We start from the raw sequence: 24751 nt of genomic DNA, 5'->3' as shown, positions 1-24751 counted from the left end.
CCACGAGATTTCCCTCCACTAGCGGAAGCAACGACTTCACCAACCTCCGCCTCATAGATCACTCAATAAATTAGAGCAGGTGATGTGGCGCCATCTACAATCTCACAGCTTTTTCTCTGCCGCCCATTTAGCACTACTGCAACCAGGGCTGTTCTCCGCAAAGTGTGCCCAATGTGGAGCCCCAAGATCTGATTTCCACCACATACTCTACATATACTCCCCGTTTCAGTCGCCATCAGAGTGGCAACTCACTGAACTCGAGCGATAGAAGGTCGCGGTGTCGAGCTCCGACTCAGCTCTACAAAAACAGCTGGTGGGCTGGGCTTTAGAAGTCGCCGGACGTCACCGACTGCCGGCCACTTTACCAGACCAAGAGCCAATCCAAGAATAGCCTAAGATACGGCTCAAAATTTATTAAAGTTTACCACCACCGTTCCTCTCGCTCGTAACACCTCCGACGGCTGTGACAACCTCACGAAATACTTGCACAGATCTCGTCTTTAAGAACCAGGCATTGGCGCATTAAGTCGAGTATATCCATGTATTTCTCCGACCGCGGGCTTCTTGAAAATTAAGTACTGTTAGTGGAGTGTTTCTTGAAGAAGGAAACTGTGTGAAAAATAACAAGTTGTCTGCAGTTGCACTCATATGTCTTGCTCGAATTCTTTGCCTGAATCTTTCGAAAAGCTGAAACAGTAGATGAGCTGCACTCAAATTTCGCTTTAGAAAGTAACGTAGTTGTCAGATTTTTAAGCTTTGTTATGCATGTCAAAAATGCAGACGTATTTGGCTTGGATTACCTGCTACTCGTATCTTGCTTGAAGAATAATGACATGAAGGTAAAATACTTGAAATGAACAACACACGGTGAGAGAATTAGAAAAATCATCTAGTTTAGTATTTGGAATATTGCGCCCCAAGAAATATTTTCGTAAAACTTAGAACATACAATGAAAGCTTAATGACAACTAATACAATAGGGAAGCTATAAGCTCGAATCTCAGCAGATGTGCCGTCACTGTCTTTGAAGCAATCTTCCGGCTAGAAATCGCATGTCCGAGTGTTTTAAACCTGGTACTTGGGCGAAGAGCCACAGTTCTCGTCGTAAATGAAGTCGCAGGAGTCGTTTGGTTCTTGCAGATTTCCTCTACGGCGCCAGAGCGAACATCCATGACCTATTCAAGTAAAGCCAGATTTAAAGAAATTAAGCAGAAGGAAGTAAGTGAAAGTAACAAAGCAGATTTTAGCGAGATGATCGCAAATCTACTGGCCTTTCTCTGTTTTCTAAAAATTTCCCACATTCATGCCCTAAATCTGCAGTAGCATTGTTTACACGGTTCGTGCCACTAACTAGCACCTTTAGGTAATGTTCCTATTGTAATTAAGCTGTTTCGATGAAATTCTTTTGAAAAGCTCTGTGATAGACTGGTGAACAATTAGTGACCTGGTCGTGATGTCCATAACTGTAATGCCGAAAACTATTTAATTGTCCACAAAAGTCAGATAAACGATTTCACAGACGTCAGCGTTCACACCCGTGTTTAATAATCAGTTTGGTTGAACATGATACTTCTCTGATGAAAACGTGCATGCCAAAATAAGTGCATAACTCGCTGCTGTAGAGGGTTGCAAAGGGTGCATGCACCTTACAGACGCGCCATAGTTTCAGGCGTCGTTTGTTGTGGGCAGGACCATCTATATATATTGGTATTCATGGGATCATGTGTACGTGGCGAAAAGACTCGCTTTTGTCACATAGAAAGTTGATTGGGATGGTCCTGCTAGTTGCCAGTCGAAATTTATTTACTTTTGAACTACTTAGACCAGTCGTCTTGTTTCAGTGAATTAGCCTTTTCGCACTACTCCTGACCAACTTTCTAGGAAACTGCATTACCAACAAATTCTTGATGTATTAGATTATAGTTTCAGCTGGGCTAACAAGAAAGCAGAAAGACGAATGCGGTCATATTTCTCTGCTGATTGTAATACGCCAAAAGACTCCAAGATCAATGTGGTCCCTACAGTGCAGGCCGCTGTTACAAAAAAAAAATATCGTAACAGCACCACGTCCCGTAACTCGAGGTGATAAACAAAACTGCTTCGTACTTGGTGGCCACCGTACAATGAACACCAGTACAGGCCATTATGCTGATTCTACATATGACGGTGCACCTAAACATTCTGTTACGCTTCCGCCAGCAGATAATTTAAAACCAAGCCATCTATATGGCGTTGTTTCTGGGATCTGCATTAATATAAAGAAACATGTGCTAAGGCATGTCAAAAAAGAAAAGCATCTGCATGAAACTTTTGCGTAGAGTCTTACTTACTCTCAAAAGAATACCGTAGCTTCTACCACAACGTCCTACATAGTTGGTGATAGCACGTGTTTTATTTTGGCCCACGGGCCGAAAAATATTCAGGCTGTGTTTGTTTAAATGCGAACACTATTCTTTGAATTCTGCCCTGGAATCTGGTCCTCTTTGTATCTGGGCAATGTGAAGTACTTTCAGTAAGGGAAGAATCATTACTTTTGGCCCAATACGAGATGAAAAGGGTACACGCGCTGTTTATCAAAGCAATGCTATTGGTGGTAATCACGGTTAGTGGTCGCCATTTCAAAACTTTATTCAGAATTGTCTAGCACTCTAGCACTCACCTTTTGCAGCATAGCGATGGCGGATGACAGCGCAGCTTATACAGTCAACGTAGATTACGTAAAAATCTTCGAGAGGGGCATTTTCTGAATAAAAAGACGTGTAAAAACGTGCGACACTTCCCACACCTTTCGAAAAAGAAATGCAAAGCCTCAATTCGAGGCATGAACGTGTTGTTTTATTTCCGCACCCCGCAACATATCGCTTTATATCCAAGAAATTACATGACCTCCACCATAGTATTAGCAAAGTTTTGTAGCTCTTTTTACGCAATTTATCCTCACTAATCACGTAAGCAGAAAATGAAATCTAAACTTAAGCTTCTCTTAAAAAAACTTCATCTTAAACTTTTGTAGGCTTGTCCTAACATTACAGATAATCATTTTGTGTAACATTTCTATAACTAAGTCAAAAGAACGATATCTGAAATCGTTACCACTATCTGCACACAAGACGTCAGCTGCCTATGTTTTAACATCCAGGAAGTGAAATGCGATGTAACTGCAGTAATAAACACAAGAATTGGTATATTTCGTGCTGAAATCTTCCAAGAGGTTGATGGAAATATTGTTCTGTCATTCACAGGTCACGGTATCCATTTACAGGGCATCAGGTTTTTGAACGGTGTACATGTATTAATCACGCAGAAAATACTTTAAAAGTGCTCAGTACTCAGCAAATGGCCCCTGCCAAAAATAAGACTCGATTCCTGTTTTCTCCTTTAGGTTACGTAACCACACCTAATGCCTCCGCTTGCACTGACCAATGTTACATAGATAAAGTTGGGAAGTTCGCCTCGATTCGTAAGGAAGGTCTGCCTCCGGCTAAGGCTAATAAACATCAATTAAGAAAAATTTTTTCCAGCTACGGCCATTTAATGGAGGAGGTGAGGAGCGCCTTCTCCTACACCTTAACGTTACTCTGAGGCTGCTCATTAGAAGAGTATTGTCATCATACTCACTTTTCCCAGAACACGCGAACACCAACAATGCGAGATGAAGCCGTAATCTCTTCACAAACTCTTGTCATTACCCTCAGGTGACACAAAAAGTGATTCACTCTATGGCACCTGACAGCTTCTTAAGGAAACAGTCGTAACGAAACGCTCCATCTAACCTTTCATATTTTAATGGGATTAAAGAACTGACTTGTATGATGCTTGAAGGCAAAGCTTGCCGAGATTTCAGTTTAGTGCTGGCACTGAAAAAGGTGACGGAATAGGCTAGTAAGGATGTTGTGATGTGCGCACAACCTTGATGATGATATGATCGCGGACACGGCACTAGACGTGCTGCCACGCAGTGTCGACGGTCTCCAAGTAAAAGTCCGCGCTGCTTCAGTGGCAGGAATAGCGCCTGTTTTCTATTTTTCGGCGAAACGCTCATGTTTTGCAACTGCATCTCTTTCATTTAGGAAGTCATTATGCTCTTTGCTGCAAGTAGTTCTGGTGTGCGGACATGAATGAACACTTTCGCCTCTTAGAGAAGCAGTTTCGTTGTCATTTAATATGCTGTAAACAGACTGCCAAAAGTTACCTTTCAGTTTTCACACACTGAAATTATTTCACGTTGTGAGATTTTAAACAATGACGGGATTGATTTAATAATTTATTCACTGGTTATGGTAAGTTACAAAGTTGAGTACTCACCGTCATCAGGTGTGAACTTTTGTATGTTTTTCCCAGTGTAACATGGCGAAGAAGTCAGGTGAAAGCTCCCAGTCCTATGACAAGATGGAAATCAGTCTTTGCGGTGTGTTGCTTTTGTTGTTCAGCATTCATCCCATTGGGATGTAAAGTAGTTACTTACTTTTGTTTTGTACTTATTATGAGTTACGTCAGTTTTCTTTCACACTGCCGTTCCCAGCATCGTATTATGGGCAAGATAATCGCATGTTACGTCCCTTTAACACCATGCAATATAGTCCGATTATATGTAATATACTTGTACAGAGTTCGTTCTTATTTTGTAATAAAGAGGCTACATCAGTGTACACTTTTGTGAATGAAATCATTATCGTATGAAACCTGTCAAATCTTCTTCAACGCAAATGTTTTGCGGAATGTTTACTACGAAAGAAACACCTTTAAGTTTTGTCTCATGCACAATGCATATTTTTCGACGCATATTTAAATTCTGTCAGCAGAGGCTATGTGCCTAATAATGCCGCAGTCAGGAAAATTTTACTGCCTCGGTCTCAGCAGCGAGGGTGTGTAGGGATATTTTATGTAGCGACCAACTGTATATGAAACTCCTGCGACTGTAGAAGTCCAATTTCTCCTTCTGCCATCTGTGGTGCGTTTAAATTCAGAAATGAAGGATTGAAATTAAACGGGAAGATTTATTTCCTACAGTGAATGGCGCGTAATCAAGACCAAAATGTTTCAAACTCTGCTACGACCATTGTGCGACGAGGACGTAATTGCATGAAGCGCAATCCTGATGGACAATCGTTTTCTTTCTGAGGTTACGGTGCACAGCAAAATAAAAAAGGTGAATAAATATGTGCCATATAGCTCAAATCATGCCCACACTGCTTATTCGGTCACCATGTTGCTTTAATAATTAAAATTCCTGCCGTCTCTATGGTTGGTCTACCCTGTGAGGTGAATACTGATATTTCACTTCATTTATATTATAGTCTCGCTCTGGGACCAAGCAGAAGGGGCTCGCATGACAAGGAAGAGAAGTGGATGTACAAAAAACAAAATCACAAAAAGCCGCTGCTTTCGACATGCACAAGCAGAATAAAGTCGGCACCGGTGATGAGTCAAAAATATGTGTATATTACTTGGATGAAAGCGTGCGTGCAGCAGTGCCTAATGGCGAAAAACAAAATGGAAATGGCGAAAACAAAAGAAATGGCGAAAAACAAAGTATTATGCTGGCCGTTTGCTGCTCTCCAGTTTAAAATATGAGCTTTTATAATGCTTAGGACTTCAAGGAAGTCCCGGGATAAGTCGCTGCACTGTATAACGTTTCGGCAGAAAAAAATATATCTAATTAACTATATTCAGGGCGGGACGTCCGATTCTAGTGAGTGGCTTTTAAAACGGGCAGGATTTGAAGGTAATTTTGGGCTTAGCAAGTGGAAAATAAACATTTAGGGGCAGGATTTGCCTTTTGATTTGATGGAATGTTTTTTTTTACAGCTCTCACTGCAGCAGCTATGGAATCGGTATGTCCTATGTAGGCTCTAATACTTGGACTAATAGTTCTATTCGTTGATAAGCGAGCGTTCTCGTGTTATCAGCGCTAGTTCCCTGTTTCCTGCTACAAACAGGGTGCCCTGAGCGCAACTGAAAAGAACTGTTCGCGGAATTTGCAAACAGGGCTGATTTGTAATGCACGAGCGTTATTGAGTTCAACATGGTTCAATTTCTTCACACCTGGTGCCTCTCTCCAACCAGAAATGAAAGATAAGACCGAGCCTCGGGATACAAATGCAAAAGCGCACATGAGACGCATTTAGCGGTAGAATGAAGTAGTTCACCTTTTGGCGTTGAAAAAGACGCTGCTTTAGTTAGTAAACAATGTGATGATATCCCGGTAAATATATGATTGCGAAGAAATCTCAGACTGTTTATTTGCCTTTCTATCACTGATTCAGATCACATTACTTTATTATTGTGAGATTACGAGACAATCTCTTCAAGAACCCTGTTATTCTATCTGAACTACAAAATTAATTCATCATCATCATCATCAGCCTGACTACGCCCACTGCAGGGCAAAGGCCTCTCCCATGTCTCTCCAATTAACCCTGTCCTTTGTCAGTTGCCGCCACTGTATCCCCGGAAACTTCTTAATCTCATCCGCCCACCTAACTTTCTGCCGCCCCCTGCTACGTACAAAATTAATTACAGATGATTAACAAAATAAAAATGCAGTATGACCGCAAGAATTAGGCCCCTGCTGAAAAGCATAAGTTTTCGAGCAGCGACAAGAAAACGGTGACACAGGGAACAATTTCTTGGCAGATGTGCTGCTTTTCAGCTATTGTCGAATTTCGAATTGTTTTTTGCTGGAAATAGGGCGCTTGTGTTGGTGTGTTCTTTTGCTTGGCATAGCTTCCACACCGTCCAAGAGATTGTGATGTGCTGCATGCAACTGGGGTCCTGTGGAGTAATGTTTTAGTAGCCGTGAGGCTCCTGTGCTTACGTTGATCCATTCTGTGCAAAAGTAAAAGCGACTGGAGTGGTGAAATTCTCGTAAGTTCCGTATCTTTGGAATTGGAGGCACTTAGATGAACCACCGAAATTCAGGTCAGAGTAGTAGTTCCTGTGCATGCAGATCCATTCACCTATATCTGGGTAGCACTGGAAACAAGGAAGAGAAAGGAGTTGATGCCTGAGAGAACAGGAGAAATATTTGCTCATTCGGAGCTTTCATTATGCAAAAGAGAAGGAATTTCTAGCTGGGTACATGTTCCTAGGTTACGTGCTTTTCTGCAGACGCTTCAACTTCTACATCAGTTTAAACTCGCCCTTAATATGCTACATGTCTTGGCTGCCTTAGTTCTTTGAGCGACTGCCCTCGAGACGTGGTGGTATCAAGTTCGGTCACCGAGCTGGAAAATTTTTCCTTCTACTACGAAGCTCGTGAGAAAGCGGGCTGGGACCGTCAGCCTCTTGATGGGTTGCTGAAAAACGTTATTTCTCTTTCGCTCTCTGTGTAGAGCTTTCACCTGCATCTTTAGTAGCAACTTTCGTATCCGTCTCAATTAGTAATTGCTTGTTACTTTAGATTAGCATGGGTCAATCGTAGTCTGTTTTAATAAGCGAATGCCCCAGATCCGGGCAGGGTGCTCTTGCGAGCTTTCTATGTACTGTGACTGTAAGCTTGAGGTTAAACTCTCATTGAGTACTCCTTTCCAATAGTTGTCTGGTGTTCGATTAGGCGCAAATTTACGATTGCATTGATTTTGTGGTCAGCTGCATAGCTGAATGACTTACACGTAACAGGCTACGTGCTAACCGTCTAAATAGTCTTTGATAACGCATCGCGCAATCAGCAACGTTGCATGCTGTAGTCTTTTGTAGCTTCTTTAGAAATAAAAGTGCGCTAGGATTACGACACCGTGAATTTATATCTAAATTAGATTCCTCCGACTCACACCGCAGCAGGGAGACATGTAAGGATAAAATAAAAGAACACCCTAGAAGATTTTTCTTAAGATGTGAAGTCTCAATGAAAGGTTGAAAAACATGCGCACAGCTGAGCTAGCCTACTGTAGACAAATGATCACTCCATGGCTTCCCTTCGCCTCAAAAGCTGCTAATTGATCACAAGTCTGAGTTTAATAGCATGGGAAGCTGACCTCTTATATGAGCACGGAGGCCATTCAGCTTCACCCCGTAAAAATTTTCCTGACTTAAAATTTTCCTGACGTATTTTTGCAGGTCGCTAGGAGCTTCGGGATAGTTAGACAAGTATGCCAGGGTTCCTAGCCGGTCCACGACAAGAGCGCAAACGGCAGCAAGCAAGATGTTACCTTTGCCACCGGCCATTGTTTGTTGGCTTGAAGGGCGCCAGGCCCGTGAACATAGGTGACTTTTATTTGCCGAGTATGTCTACATAACCATACAAATCGCCTCTTGCTGCCAGGTCAGTGACATTTACACACGTTCTTTCAAAGTTATGGACATCGATGACACGGGAAGTGGTTTGCAATAAACCCTTTGAAAGTATCGACTAAATGGCGCTAAAAATGGTTGTTTTAAACTTCAGGAGCGTCACTCAAACCTGTACGTTTCATAACATGAGCTTGAGAGGCAGTTGACCTGTATGTCTATTTACATCAGTCACCAGCGTGCAAGTAGTTTTCAAGGTGAAAGGCGGACACCGAACTCAGCTGGCGGCATCAAGCCCAGTATAGATTTATGCAGTTTTTTAAAAAATTCAAAGACTGCTCTGTGAGAAGGCACTATACCAAAAGGACAGCCGCTTGGTACAAAAGGACGGATGTTTCCTATCTTTAGAATTTTGCTTGTAGTTTTGTTAATTAAGGAAGAAGTGGGCGGTACATTGGGTAAGCATCAAAATAATGTTAGTACCATTACGAAAATTTTCACCTCCCTGTTCGTAACATTGGCCACAGCCTGACAGGGTAACATGTATTGTCAGGCATTAATATTCCTGGCTCCGGAAACAAAAAAAAGTTTTTCAGAGGCACAATTGCCGACACCTACGTCAAAAGATCACTATTATTACTCGTTTTTTTGTTCAAAAATAACTGGAAAAGTGAAACCGAGGCCAGGAAGCAGAAAGAGCGGAAGTACGACTTACAGGAAATAAACACCACACAGTGCAGTGATACAGAGCAGGTAAGTCTGGCATGATAAAATACGGTTGTTCTAAATTTGTACCAACAGCGTACAAAGTTTCGCGGCTATTTTGTACCTCTCTGCACTGTGCTAACAAAAATGATAGGAATCCGAAAGCTCAGTCTCTTTAAGGAACCATTCGTCACTTCCTCAAAATCCCAGTATTCGAAGGGCTGCAGTTTCATTATCGGAATCATGTATCAAGGACCTCCTTTTCTACAACTTAATATGCATGTTACGTTAGACTATTCAAGCTTAAGAAGCTTGAATTGTCTTGGGGCTTATCCTAAGCGCGCAGCGCCTAGTGGTGGGCACTTGATGACCTCAGTTATAGCAAAAACGCCATCACGCTGAGGTGTGGCATCTTACCTGGTGCGTACATTAAAGGGCCATCATAGAGGCATAAATGAGCGCGACGTATGTCACCTCAATGATGCCTTCCTCCTCAACCATTTGTTGTGTACTACCCCATAAGTACAACTATCCAAATACGAAATAACTTCTTTGAACGGCTTGACCCGCAAGACAATCAAGATAGGGCTTCATCTTCCCCTCAACACATTCAGAGACAGATTACTAGGAATGAGCTTCCGCAACATGATCGGCAAACTTGTGGAGGCGCACCGGCAGGCACAATACATCAGGCTCACACAACCCTCCACAGGCCGGTATATCCTGGACTCCCTCGGAAATAGAATGCCGACCAATGACTCAACCCTCCTCGCCATTCTTTGACCCTTTCACAGAGAGATGCTCATCAGGTCTCTCACAAGGAATATGCTCCCCTCCCACTACAAGCAGCTCCGCAGAGCCCGTGCGAAGGCAGTCCATCGAGCGTACGCCTTCTAGCTGGATACCGTGCCCGTGGTCGCTGCCTGCACTGGTGCTGAAGCAACAGCAACTGTGGTGGACTCCTCTTCATCCACCGTCCTCACACTACCTCTCCGCCCGACACCTCCTTAGTAGCTGCCGAGGAGGCCGCCATTGCAATTGCCATCAGTCGCACCAGTACATTTTAACTGACTCCAAAACTGCGATTGTGAATTTTGCTCTAGGCCGAGTTTATGTCCCTGCTTTTGGCGCAGTTGGCTTGCCCGATGCACCGCACTCAGAGAACTGTAGCTGATATGGCTGCCTGCGCATCCCGGAACTGAGGCCGCTAACGTTTTAGCCCCCAGTTCTTTAAACCGTGCTCCCGTGGCCTGGGATCCGGGATTCACAAAGGAGTGCATGCAGTTATTTAGCGACCTTACGTAGGCCTACAGAACATCGCGCCACCTCTACCCCCCCCCCCCCCCCGCCCTACCTCTCCCCAGATAAACATGCAACAACCTGACGCAGAATAGAGACACCCACACTGGCCTCAAACTTTACCCCAGCCCACTATCATCCTTTCGTTCCCACTCCTGTCTGCACCCTATGCCCAGAACCATTCGCCTCTGACCGGTGCATGTCAGCTATATGCGACGAGAAATCAAGTGACGCCACCAAGAACTATGGTCAGCAAGTCGTTGCCTCACAATTTTGCTACGAATGTCGGTAAAACTGGGGCCTCTTTAAGGGTGACCAGTGGGTAGTATATAAAGATGAAGGTAGCTTGAAATGGCGGTGCTTGGCTTGTTGTTTGCGTCATACTCAGGCTGGGAAGTGTTTCATTTCTTATTTGTTCATGGGGTAAGTTTCCATCAAACAGATTTTCTATGACATCACCATATTTTTCATGCCAGTGCAAAAATTTTTTATACCATCCGCCAGTCCATACACAGAGACAGGACGCGGCCTTAGTGCTTTCGCAACAAAAGTTGGTTAATTTTGGAGGTTAGTTAGGCGTGCTTGAAGATAAACACAATTGAGCAGGTCTTGACTGTGATCGATCGTGCAGACGCAAAAATGATTAAGCCCTGTTCCCAAGCTCTGTCCGTATCTTCGTATCTGCGAGTATGTGACATATGCACAAATGGCGAGGAGCCTTTGTTTCATGGCACGCAACATTTTGGATTGTAAAACTTTTATTTCCAACAGTTGAGGGGCTTTATGCCCCTCGCCTAAACGACGGCCAGAAAGTCTTGGCTCCTGGCTCTTTGCTCCTGACGACCTTTGTCTGGGTCTCCGTATTGCAGCTGAGTCGCAGAGCATCCCATTGGTCAAGCTACTTTATTTTTTTTGCCCTCCAGGGGGGCAAGAGGGCATTTCCAAAGAATACGATTGAGATCCGCTTTTTCGTTACATAGCTTACATTCATCTGAATGTTGTCCAGAGTAATTAATACAACACAAAACCAGGTTCGGGAATGTATGAGCTTGGACACGGCGGCAAGAGGTGGCCTGACTATTTGTCAATGACATATCAGCCGGCTAGCTCTACTGAGTCTGTAATGTTGTGTGATCTCTATGTAACAAACAAGCAAATCCGTGCCTGTGAGTCCCTCGGTATGCCCACTGTCCCGCAAAGCGAGACCTCCAGCCAGTTCGTGAGATGCTTCATTTTCCAGCCAGAGTTGCGTGGACAGGGGTCTAGATTGTGTAAATTTTCCGGTCGATCGTGGCGGCACACAGAACCCGTTCGTCAGTGGGGAGACCCTCCTCCTGACAAAGTTGATGACTGCAAACTTGGAGTCACTGACTATCGCTGGCCATTGCGACCACGATGGAGGTTTCTTCCTCAATTTCGGGACTACACTACGTGTTAGAGGCGCCGACTCGGAAATGTGTTGTGGCTCTAGCTGCTTATCACCATTTTCCTCTTCCCACAATTAGATGTGTCCACGTAGTACACGCTTTCTCTCGGATAGTTTCCGAAATGCCTGCCGAAGGCTTTAGCCCGTTTCTCTCTGCGATCTTTGTGGTGGACGGGATGAATGTTTTTGGGTAGTGGCCGGACATTAGCCTAACACACACCATCTTAATCAAGTCGGCTTTGAGACCCCATTGACACTTTTAGTTCATCCCTAGGCTCGCTAATACCTTTCTAACTGTCATGCTTTCCGGTAGCCTTCCCTACTGCGAGATTTGTACGGCTTATACAATTTCATCCAGGGTGTTGTGGAGACCTACTTCTCAAAATTTTAGAGCGGGGGTCCGAATAGTTTAACCGAGAGCCTGCATGACACTTCTGCGGATGATCCCTTCAAGCTTCGTCTTTTCCGCAGCCTTAAGGTAAAAGGATGGGAGCTACGTATGTGATCCTGCAAGAAAAAAAAAAACTAAACGTTAATTCGCCCTTCTTTTTTTCTGAAAACCGATTCGTCATCATAACGCTTTGGCTTGCTAGCCGCGGCGAACTTCATTCGTTTCTGGCGGTGCTAGATATTTCACGGAGAAGAATTGAAAATCATTTGTACTGCATTGGAGTAGCTGGTGTCCTTGTTTGCTGAGTTAACGGATTACAGAGTGCGTTATTTACAGCAGTAAGAAAATACGCGAATAGGTTTTTTTGAAGGGGTTTATATCTTAAAGCTGCAGGATCAACTGTCTTAGTTTTGCTTATTTTTGACAAGTTGGATCCCTGTTTGACAAAACGTATGACAGTGAAGTGATAACCGCTCGGAGTCTCACAGAGTAAGTGTCCAATCAATCTGCGTATAAGTGGTGGAGAAGAATCAGCTGCTGTTTTTTAAGCGCCAAAAACGCCCGCAACACAATGTGTTGCAGGATGAAACACCAGATCCTTTTATCAGCGTCCCTGCTCCTTCGGATGTCCCTACTCCACCGTTCCTGAGTGCGCGTCGGTAGATGCGGGGATTTCAGCGCTCGAAGACCGCAACATCGCCACCGGAGAATGCCGCGCTTCTCTGCATAGCGTTGGCGTCCGTGCTGCAATAGCGCCTGTTCACGGCGGCCGGTTTGTAGTCTCTTGTTCCCGTAGTCTCGTCATTGACGAGGAAGGCATCGCACCTGGGCAAAAGTTAAAGTCGTATCCGGGCATCATCACCCTGCCGTCCCCGTCCTCCTTTACGCCGATTATTAGTGTGTTCACCTTAAATGCAATGTTTTCGATTAATCAAAATGTGAAGATGGTCGCTTGGAGTGCAGGCTTCAAAAGGCCTCGTGCGCCAACGGCGGACTCGCAATCATCAGCTGGCCGGTCCAGGAGGCCTCGTGTCACCTCGGATGCAGCCCTTCAGAAAAAGCGAGAGGCTTGCGCCATTCGCAGCGCATTTTGATTTCTTCTATCCTTGTATCTCTTATTTGAGTTTTAGAATGAATGTCATCCCATATTTCCTTTAAACGTTTGCGGATGTGGCGTTTTGAAGCACGCAGAGGTGGTCACGCTCTCCAGTAATTCGTGTTGCGAAATCCTCTGCTTGCAGATATGTTGGATTTCGGCGGCGCTATAACGTGCTTGCCTTTTTTTCGGCCGCCAGTCAGGTTCTAGCGGAGTTGGCACTGCTTTTTCTGAATAGCATGCTTATGCACAAATATCGCGTCGCGTAAGACTCGTCGGGGCGCGTGCTTGTGTTCACCTGCACGTTTAACTCATTTCACCTTCGAAATCTTCGGATCTATGCTACTGCTCAGTTTAACTTCGTCAATGAATTATTTAATGATTTGGAAGTTTATTTTTTGTGCGTGCGACATGCCGTAGTGTTGGGCAGTTTCAGCTCCGTGCTCGATACGGACGCATACGTGCAGTGCACAGGCATGGTTGCGCCAGGCTGCTACGCACGCGAGCTTCGCCGCCTTCTCAACAAGCATTCACTAACTGACACCTACGGGCTAGCGTATGGTAGTGTCTATACATGGACTTGGCGGAGTGGTGCATTTCGAAGACTCTGGACAGGGCCTATGTTCCGTCAAGACCGGTGAATGTGGTGTCTGCGGCTGAGGTTCTGACGCTCCCCGCCTCGCCACTATTCATTTTCGATCACCGTCCCTTTGTTCTGACACTCGTGGTTCCCGCGGCTATTGTTCTCGTCGGGGGCCGTGGCGTTTGCCCGTATGTATCCTTCACAACGAGACACGAGCGAGGGAGTTTCACGGACCTCAAGGAAATCAGAGTTTGGTACGCATCCTTGTCACTGCGATCTCATGAAGAAACAGTGGTGTCACCAAAGTTCCGCCTCCGGTCGCTTCCTGAGGGGTCGTGTGTCGAATGAAGTGCGCCTTCTGGTGGGCAAACTTCGCATTAATCTGTGCACCCCAAATCTCTGGCCACTCGTGTGCGCTTGGAGAGGGGGCGCTCTCACTAAAGCAGTAAAGGTAATCGGCCGAATATTGCAACTTTATTAGTGAAGCATGGACCTTGAATGGACCAGTGCAGAACCATCAGTCTTTAGTTAGGCCGATCACCTGTGCTGCTTGCGCAGAGGGCCTCCAGGTGTTTTGGCGAGCATTCTCTTTGATGGCCGCCGCGTGAGGGCCTCGATGCAATCTCGCTGCTCATCGCGATGTTCTCCGTTTCGTGCGCCAGGCTCTGGTACGCCATTCTTGAGTCCCTGCATTTCCAAATCCCTCAAGTACGGTAGTTTGCTCGCATGAGGGAGGTTATCTGTGTTTTTGAACATATTCGAACTAGTGCACAGCCGCCTTTTCAAGTATCTCGTGCTTACTTTTCAGCACGTCTCTTCTTAATGGGCTTGCACCAAGTTCCCACGGATATTTATGAAGAACTTCGTGCCGCCCCGTCGTTGAGCGAAATTATGGAGGTGTCGAATTCCATGTAACGAGGTTATACACGTTGGCCCGATGAGCTCCCAATATAATTTTATGTTTAGTTCTTTCCCCCATCTTAACAGAGATAATTAGGCATAGCTTCAATCAGCATGCTTTTTCAGATTCCTTTTGAACTGGCCGTATTATTCTGATGCCTAAAAGAAGTCCTTCCTGTTGCTGTGTAGACTGGTGCCGCACCACTTTTTCAAAATCTGATTGAAATGTACTGGCGAAAAACATTGTAGAGAGTCCGAGAGTTGTGTCTCCATCTCTGATCTGCTGTCACCATTTCTTGTCCCGCACCTCACCGCGGTATCCACCGCCTATCGTCATAAATCCATGACATCCTGGGGTACACTACCTGCTGCCGCGCTCAAGGATTACTGGTTTTTCTCGGCCAGGAATGGGTTCTCAGCTTTCTAGAACACGAAACAATTGGGCTCTTCTTGACCCTTTCGGCTGCCGGTATGCCTTTGTAATTGTTATTAGGGAGATGTATGAGGATATCTCCAGAACACCGTCACTTCATTGCAGAGAAAGAGGCCCTTTATGTAATCCGTGGTGTTCGCTAATGAAGGATGCTCTCTCCAGTTTTTTATGTCCTGGCATTGGACCCGGTCCTCTCGGCTGTACATAGAGACCCTCTCATTACTGGCTTGCCTTTGCCAGATAGCCAGACAGTGCGTGCCGCGGCCTACGCTGATTACATCACACTATAATTTGAGAATGAACGCAGCGTTCTTTAGGTCTTCTCTCTATTCGAAGTGTATGCCTCGTTGTCCCGGGATGCTCTGATCTTCTGGATCCGCTCTAAAAGCTATTACTTTGTTTTAGGTGTCACGATTTTTCCCACACGTATAGGGTGCACTCCCAGGCACCCTTAGTGCGTGTGCGGGTAGCAGTCCAAGTCACAGAGGAGGTGCCATCCACTCAGCGTGCTAAGATCAGCCAGAGACCAGCTACCAAGTGACAAAGACGGTGGTCATTTGGTGCACGGTCAGAACTCCGAGAATGGGTCGGAGCGAAAGGTTCACAAACAAAACAAGGTTTATACAGCAATGATATTATACAGAGGATTGAACAATCACTCGTACGTGAACATACAAGTTATTTACAATGCAATTCGTACAACGTAACACACGAGAGAGACTACAAAACAAATATTTTACTTAAAATGCACTAACACAAGATAGAGGCAAACAAACAAAACACAGTGTGTACACCGGGCACTGCGACAATTCGATTACCAGAGGATTACGACGAAGACGTCCCGCAGGTTATCGCATGCTGCCACCCCTACCATGGCTGGGCGAGTGGTGTTGACCCCGAAGTCGAGCGGGCGCGCTTCACTGAAGCTTGAACGACGGCTCGGCTGGCAGACAGCGGTCAACGCCTTTCATATATAGGGTGCGCTCCACGTCTGTCCGCGTCCGCGCCTCGCGCAGTAAGCGCCTGATGTCTTGATGAACACCTGAAGTGCGCTCTAACAGGAGAGGTAATCTGAGAGGACATACAAGTGTAGCTAAATACGTCATCGGTTTGCGTGCTTGTCGCAAGCTTGCCTCCAACCTGACAACCACATGTATGCTTTGTAGAACGAGAGACCATGTGGGAGTGCCCGTAACGCTGTTAATGTGGCTTTTATCTTTTTTTAACCAGCAGCCTATCTTGCATTGGATCCTGTATAGCCCCTATTCTTTGCGATATATTTTTAGCTTCTCTGGAAAGAGAACTTGTTGAGACATTTCAAGGAGTACATATTTTAATGTCTAGATATGTGGATAGTTTGCTGATACTTTTAAATACTGATTTCGACAATTGTATTAAGGTAATATTTTTAAGATTTTAAATGCTTGTAAGAATAAAGGCCATGGACTAGTTTTTACGCTTGAGCTACCAACTGCCAAGCTACCAAGCTACCAAGGATTAGTCAACTTGACTAGTTTTTCCAACTTCTCAGTCTCCGAGAAGTTGGAAAAACTAGTCAAGTTGACTAATCCTTTTCCGAAGCCTGAAGAACCATGCGGTATCAAGCACCGGGATCCTTTTGTAGCATGTGTTTCTGGTGTGGTCTATGAAATTCCTCTATCGTGTGGCTCAGGTACATCGGTCAAACTGGCCGATGTCTGAACGAAAGATTACTGGAACACAGGAGGAAGGTAGGCAATTATAGAGACGGTAATCTTTGTGAACATTCACATGGTTGTGCTAAAAAGAATAAGAGACCATGTAAACCTGTCTTCAGCGCATGCAAGATTGTGGCCAAACATCGTTGTCAGGATGTGAGAGGGATAATAGAGGCAGATTTGATTAGAAAAGCCGGTCCATCCTGCGTCAGCGCACCATCTGTCACACTGACTAAAAAGGAAATAATGTTTTGGGGAGCAGCCACGTAATGTCGGCAGGGCTATCAGTTTGACGTCATGCAGCAAGGTGTATATAGTTGTGCTGGTGTATAAATAAACTTCAGTTGAAAGTAAGCGCTCCTGTTGTCCGAGTCTCTTCTCTGTCCGTGTTTTTTTGCCCTTCTACGTGTCTGCTATGAACCAACTAGCCCAAAGGTCTGTGCTCCTGATTCTCTTTCGTTCTCTGTCGCGCGCTAGCACAGCGCGCTCTCCCCTCGCGCTCGCCCCGCGCCTCTTCTTTATTCGTACAGCGCAGCGCGCTCTTGGCCAGCGTAGGTCGTGTGCCGTAACAGTCTGTCCGCTTCGTGCGTTACGGCTAGAATAGTTCTTGTGGAAAAAGTTTCGATGCTCGAGTTTTTCATGCTGAAGGATATGATTCCAAACGATGGTTATACTTACGGTTCTCTGACAGCAGGGTGCGTTTGCAGTTTTTCTGCAAAAGATACCGCGCACTACAGCTTGAAATATTAAACACACACATGCGTTCTTCTTCCGACACGATGAGCTTGCCGTGAGGCGGCTTTAATTGTGCCCCACAGCTGCACTTGAATCGCTGCAAGCTCAAAGCTGGTGAACGGGGGCATCAAAAATCTGCGTTCATAAGTTCTTCGCCATGTGCCTTTTTATATTGTGGAAATAGGAACTGGGTTTCTTCGCTTTCTCTTTGATGAGCATTCAAAGAAATGCCTTCAGTGTTCATTTCTGAGCAGGTTGTTTGCTCCTACTTGCCTATTAGTACTATGCACGTAGAAATCACGCTTCTTTTTGATCGTATAATGCGACAGTACGGCGTGGTAAAAACTGAGAACATATCCGGTTAATTTTGAACTCCTCAAGACGTCGATTTATTAGCGATTATGGCACATGTGATGGAGCGTAGAGCGCAGGTAATGTTGAAGGATGGACCAGGTGCAATAAAGAAACGGTAACGGCAGTTTATTCAACATGCCAGATCTCACGTTCCATTCATTTGCTGCGGAATGTTCAGCACGAAGCGATAAGGGGCAGCGCCATCGAGCAGTCAGCGTGTGTCATAGAGTTAATATAACCAACTCTAGAGGGAAAGCTGGCCATTGAGCCCATGCATACCAGTGGGGAACGCATGAACGCCGCCATGATCCAGCGGTTTGTGTATGTTGCCAGCTGTTTAGACACTCTCTAAATCTGGACAAAGAACGGAGTTGGAACCTGGCAACGTAGACCATGGGAAGATGGCGGCATGCAGAGTAGCTATCGACTACTCTAAACTGCTGTAAACAACGGGAAAATCGCCGCGTTTAGACCATTTCCAATTGTATGCAGTGTCGCATACCGACTGCAGTTTCATGCAGGTGGCTTGTGTGTACTTAATTGTTATTTGAAGGCGAATACCGCGATTGTGATGCGCTTGGAGTGTATTTCGTCCGTAGAGCGCGCGGGATTTTGCATGTCCTCTGTTGCCGAGTGCAGATACACGTCGTAAATTTGCTTTGGCCTCAAAAGGACGAACACAATTCGCAAAGGAAACGTATGCCCAAGGTAAATGGAGCAACTGCTCTGCCTGGTTTCTTTTGAATGCTCAGCGTTTTGTTATATTAAATGTCGAAGGTTTGTTAAACTACCGCGGGCCTCTCGCATTTTTTTAATCCTTCGCCTTCGCCGAGCAAGACTGCGCCGTGTCTTTCCTCTCCCTGGACGAGCTCATAATGGGTTTTTTTCGTACGCAGCAACGCCAAGAGCTTCATCACGAACGACTGAAACAAGGTGGAGGCAGAAATATATGAAACAGCATGTACCGCTCGAGAAACTTTCGTTCGATGTATAGCATTGTGCACACTAAATTGTGGGTGCTTGGTTGGTTGTTGTGGTGCTTTTGTGTTTTGTGCTTTTGCTTCTAATGTATGACACTACTTTTTTGCTGAGATTTTTTTTTATTCCTCTGTTTGGTTTAAAAACCTATTTATGAGAAGCTAGTGCCGCTAGTGCTTTATAGGCACGGGATAGAAAAGTGTCCTGCGATTACATGTATGCTGTCTTGTTTTCATGCCGATTTCCTGTCAGTGCATCTGTTCGGAGCGATAATGAGCTGTGTCACATGCTTGAGCTGAGGATCATTAGTGTGCCTCTTTTCCGTCTAATAAACAGTTGGTAGAGTGCGTATGTGTTGTCCTTCTCGTGCCGTTGTCGTTGCGGGGCCGTTCATTTCAACAGTGTTACCTTTAATTACCGCATGCATTAGTGCTGAAAAAGGTAATAAAAATGCATTTAAGCAAGAACACCTACATCCTTTATAAGTAGCACCAATGTGTACTCTGTCAAGCAGATTAAGGCAATGGCGTTAAGAAAGCCGAATACCGTGAAAAAGTAAACGGCAGCAAGGCTGATTCGATTCGTGTCATCGGCCTTTAAAGAGCAATTCCGAGAACGGGAGATTTTCGTTCACACCCTTTCAGTACACAGTTGTCGCGAACTGTGCATATGTACCACTTCCCACGTTTACTCACAAAATGATGCGAAATGTCCGATTCTTTTGGAGCTTTTGACATGCATCAACGCACGAAGGTGGCATCGCGGTGCACGAGAGCGCGAGTGACTCCTTGTCGTATGCAGCTCCTTGCATTAGTGCCTTGATCAGATTCGAAAGCAGAAGTTTAAAACCGAAACTCCGAGAACGTTTTCTCAGTTTACTCGTGAACATGTTCACAATCGTCCGATATTAAAGAAATGACCACAATCAGTATGCTAAAGATTACAAAACGTATTTAAAACATTGAAAATACGCGTATGAGTGACATAAAATTATTTTCTCTGCCGCAGTTTTCCGAATTCAAGTTGAAACTTCACCCATCCTTGACTTCGCGAGAAAAAACTGTGCTGGCCACATCAATGTGCTGTAAGATGGCGTCCAAGATGGCGACTTACATGCGTGGACCGCTTTGCTGCCTCAACTTTACCCCGCTTGCATGTGTACTGTGCAATTATGGAGTAGCCGCATAATCCTGGTGAGAGCCAGAACGCAAAATATTTTTGACGCTTATCCATGGTTCCGCGACACTGCAGTTGGATGCAGCGGGGAAACCTACCTAACCAAGAAGGTGCGTTAGGCGGCGGATTACAGTGAACAAAGAGCCATCCTTACAGAAGACGACGAGGAGATTGAGCTGCGCGGTCTGCTCAGGCGTGCACGGCCGCGCAACAGTTCGGTAAAACACACTGCACACCTAATAGAACGGCGGCAGAGTGTTCTCCCCTGCTTTGTTAATCTTAATGACTCATTGACAGACTATAGCTCCTACTCAACGCCAGCATCATGTGGCGTGCCAGCCATGGATGCTGGCCTTATTGGTTTAAAATCAGACAGTGAAAATTGATTTCGGCGTCTTTTCGTGGCTTTTCGAGTTAAACTCATGAGACAAACCCATACGTATTACGCAAGGTAGAAAAATCTGGATGCTTCACATCAACTATTCGGCTTTGCTCGTTCCAGCTACAGCGAGAGAAATATGAAGTATCTATTGTGTCCACTCGGTACAGCGTGCTGTTTTTATCAGGCAGTAAAAACTAGTTTTCGAATTTCGCATTGTAGTACAAATATACAACGGGGTAAGGGGCTGGGGAAGTATCTTTGTTCGTTTAACTCTTTACAAAATATATATCTGGATGCTAGACCCTTTCATGAGTAAACGACATTGATATCACCGTCCTGGCGATCGCCTCCATTACTTACCTAAGGAGAAGATGCTCAAGTAGGTGGGTGGGAGCAAAGATCTTCTGCGGATTGTGAGTGCTATGAGAAATATCTAAATAAAGGCTCTCTAATTCACTTGATCTTTTGTGCTCTCGCTCTTATGTTGCTTGGAGTGCAAATAACACGGCCTTCATGGTTCAGGGGACCTCTAGGAATGCCGAAATATTGCGATATTAATTTACAGGTTGGCGGATTATTGCAGGTAAATGAGAGAAAAAACACTTCAGGCAGGAATGATTACAAAGAGTTTATTTTTTTTAGGTTAGAAAACGGTTTAAAACACAAATATGGCAACAAGAACATTCAATGTCATCCTCGGCTGCGAAAAGTCTGATGTTAATATGAACGACCATGTAAAGACAATTTACAGCTCCTCCCCACGGAAATTTTGAAGAGGCAGACGCTCTGCATAAGTCAATGGGGCAGCCGGCATCTTGAAAACGGGCTGAGCAAGACGGAGGAGCAAACTTTAAAGCGCCTGCAGACAGGTGCTCTAATCTGTCCTGCAATCATAAAACATTACGTTCCTAACCCGAATGGGCAATGTCCGCACTGCGGGCAGAGCTGTGATATCTTCCACATGGTGTGGGCATGCACTCAAAATCCCCACCTCTCCCCTTCACCTACCCTTCCGGAGAGGCACGGGAGACTGCACTCCTCAATTGCTCCTCGCATGAGTCCCAAAGGGCACTGGTGAAACGGGCGCGAGACGGGGCCCCGTCATGCGGTATCCTGGACTAGGGACTCCGACAATGCAGCGGGGCCACTCTGTGGCTCCCAAACTGTATTCCATCAACTAGAAGCTTTCACCACCACTACTACCGTCAATCCGGACAAGGCAAGATAGATGAACCAATATAGTGGACGTGGTGACCACTAATATCAGGAGCCGCTTTGAAAGCGCCCAGTATCATCATGTTGTCAGACAGCAGGCTGTCGAATGTAATCCATCACAGGGTCCAGACTGAAAAGATTCGCGTCTCTACGTGTTGTGATTCCCTCATGAAGATAATGCCTCCACGTGAGCCGCTGAGGAGCGACCTGCGAAGAGTTTGGAGAGAACTGTATTATAACTCGGGGCGCGCGGCGGGAGTACTGCGGAAGGGCTTGATCGATGGTTCGATCAATGGGAATACGGCAATGCCTATGGGAATACGTAGGTATGGATCGTTTCCATAAGCCACCGCTCATTGCAGAAGCTACCGATACCTATTGCGTCGAGTGCACCCAATCGCTTTCGCAATCAGTGGTTGGGGAAACTGCTGGTATCAAGTTGTCATCAATAATGATATAAAAGTCAAAGCCGACACGCCGCGTTGTGTCTGTAGTTCGCTCAGCCTCTCCGCCGCAGTTCCCGGGTGGGAACACAGGTGCGGCGGCCGCGTTTTCATGGAGGCGAAACGGAGACGCGCCTGTGTGCTGTCCGAAGTGAGTGCAAGGATCCCCAGGTGGTCGAAATTATTCTAGAGCTCTCCACTACGGCACCTCTTTTTTCTTTCACTTCCACCTGCCTCCCTTCCTTTACGTGGCGGATCTGATGTCCACCGAGCTGTGTGAGACAGTTACTGAGTCATTATCCTGTCCTAAAAAAAAGCACTTTTCCTGTAGCCTACTCCGCAGCTTCCCGGTGGTCCGGCGTACAGCCAGCTGTCCACTCCTTTTCTCCATTTTTCGATGAAAGCTGTTCAATGCGCTGCTCAAGAAACCGCCGCTCTGTTTGTAACCGCACATACCATTGTACCACGTACACGTTATTAGGCCTCCAAACAGGCGTGCAGGCTCCACAGGCGCCGCTCTGATTTCGCCCAACATGAGCGCGCTTCTGTCAACTCACCCAAGGATATGCCGCAGCTGTGCTTTTAAAGCGAAAGCTTTACTACTTGCACTTTCAGCCTTTGCCGTGGCGCGGCGGTGCCACCATTGACCTCTAGTTGACCTCTGTGTGACGTCATGTGTGACATCACGCCGAAGAGAAGGGCGACCGACTCGCGTCGTCGCAAGCCGCGGCGGTGCCACCACCGGCGCCTATCTCCTGCGCTCTCCGCTAGGAGCGTAACAGGTTTTGTGATGTCACGCCGAAGAGAAGGGCGACAGACTCGCGTCGTCGCAAGCCGCGGCGGTGCCACCACCGGCGCCTACCTCCTGCGCTCTCCGCTAGGAGCGCGATTGTGGCGTTACGCTGAAGAGATTAGGCTCGACTCACGTCGCTAGAAAGCAGTAGCTGTGCCAACCACCAGCGGCTTAACATTGCTTCGCGATCTCGCGCCGTCCGTGTGCGACGGCGGTGCACATGAACGGCGGCCTGACTGGACTGGATTGTACTGGACTGGATTGGATTGGATTGGATTAGAATATATTAGATTACATTAGATTACGTTGGATTGTATTGGATTGTATAACAGATGCATCGCCACAAGTCTAACCACAAGCACCACCACCAGCAACACTACCAGCTGAACCATGGTGTAGGTACGGATGTGGCTTTCGCAATTAACGGGCTTAACCAAGCTAAGCCACAGCGAATTTTTTTATTCCCATTCGCACACACACTGTAAGCGGGCGCACGCCCTCTGCTTTTCTTCAACTTCCTCTTCTCTCCACTTTCGTCCTTTCTTATGTTACTCAACTGGCCACGAATTTCGGAGGCTGGGGTTTCGGATCCCACCGGCGGCATCTGGTTGCTTTTTTCTGCTTTTATTATTCTCCAATTGCTGGAAACGAGAAGTTAAAACAAGGCATCCGCTATGATCCATGGCTTCCGTTACTCGTGGCTTCAGAACGGTTACCATGATGTACAAGCACCTGCTCGAACCACCAAAAGTGATCGCTCTATGCGCAAGATAAAGGCCTGTTGATAGCGTGTTCCGCTTCCTGGTGACCGAGCCCATCTATTACCAGAGCCGACGTTAGAAAGCTCAGCAATATGTTTGCGATGCTGTCGAGCCTTCGTTTCACTTTTGAGTGCACCTGTACGCAGATCTGCTGACTGGTAGATTCCTCGCTGTAATAGCGCGGTAGTAGCGCTGTAATAGCAACGAAGATGGAGGCTGCTTCAAAGAAGGCCACGTATTTTGATATATTACGTTCTCCCAAAAGCCGGACCGAGTCACAGCAGGGCTGTAGCATGGTCGGAAGGGTGGTGTATATTAAAATGCGACAAGGTGATGCGCGGCGGTCCACTCAGTGGACTCCTATTCCACTACAAAGAGCGAAATGCAGGTTATCAAACTACCAGAATTGTTCCGTCTGCAAATTTTAATTTTGTTCTGAAGATTACATTCTCTATAGATCAGTGATTTATTGTTTTAAACTGAATGGAGCTACGCAAACTTTCTGATACGCCCTTCCATCTAGAACTACCTGACACAGCTGTAAATGAAGTGAGACGACAGCCGTTGTGTGAGTGTTCTACTGTTTCAGCGTATTAGCCTCAAGTGAAATAACGTATGCCAATACTCCGAGAGTGAGACTCTTCGGCAAGCTTTTCTCAGCTATGCATTGCCTCTAATTGGTCCGCAAGGTCTAGGGGAGGAATTGAAGTAGGAAGTTCATTATATTTCTGGCCACAACTGCTGAGCAGATTGCAGTTAAATCAGGCGATGTCAATGATCTTAGGTATGCCGGTACATGCACACGAGGATATATTATCACTGCTACTGAGGCAACACCTTGTATCGGGAAGCACTAGCTGCTGCCGGTTTTTAAAAGTTGTTTTCGCGTATTATGCGGTCACGCTTAGTCGAAGCCAGAAGAAAACATATGTTGCTCGATAATCTTGCAGGGCCGTCCACGCTAGCAAACGCACAGTCCGGTCTGTTCACTTCGCGGACGCTGCCCTCCATAACTTGTGCAGCGACGACTGTCACGAGGAGGTTAAAATGTCTGTACGTAGCAGTCTCTACTAGAAAATCATGACAATGGCTAGGTGATGATCGCTGCCTCAGTGGTAGTTTTCCATGTTGCCCACACTGCGAACTCGTTGGCGC

The 24751-nt window shown here is 45.9% G+C and overlaps 1 protein-coding gene across 1 annotated transcript; it reads right to left on the bottom strand.

Annotated features, from left to right (window-relative positions):
* Window positions 1-1065: 1065 nt before the first annotated feature.
* On the bottom strand, window positions 1066-9967 carry LOC149328782 (uncharacterized). The gene is made up of 5 exons (XM_089559090.1): window positions 9923-9967; window positions 6818-6975; window positions 4306-4379; window positions 2660-2743; window positions 1066-1175 (listed from the first exon to the last, which is right to left on the bottom strand). Exons 1-5 carry the CDS (start codon window positions 9965-9967, stop codon window positions 1066-1068), a joined length of 471 nt encoding a protein of 156 aa, XP_089415216.1.
* Between the last annotated feature and the right edge of the window lie 14784 nt (window positions 9968-24751).

This window comes from Amblyomma mixtum, chromosome 9 (assembly GCF_055824585.1).
Source record: "Amblyomma mixtum isolate Tamu chromosome 9, ASM5582458v1, whole genome shotgun sequence".
NCBI lineage: Eukaryota > Metazoa > Arthropoda > Arachnida > Ixodida > Ixodidae > Amblyomma > Amblyomma mixtum.
The sequence above is the reverse complement of the archived record's forward strand: the minus strand, read 5'-3'. Positions and strand labels throughout refer to the sequence as shown.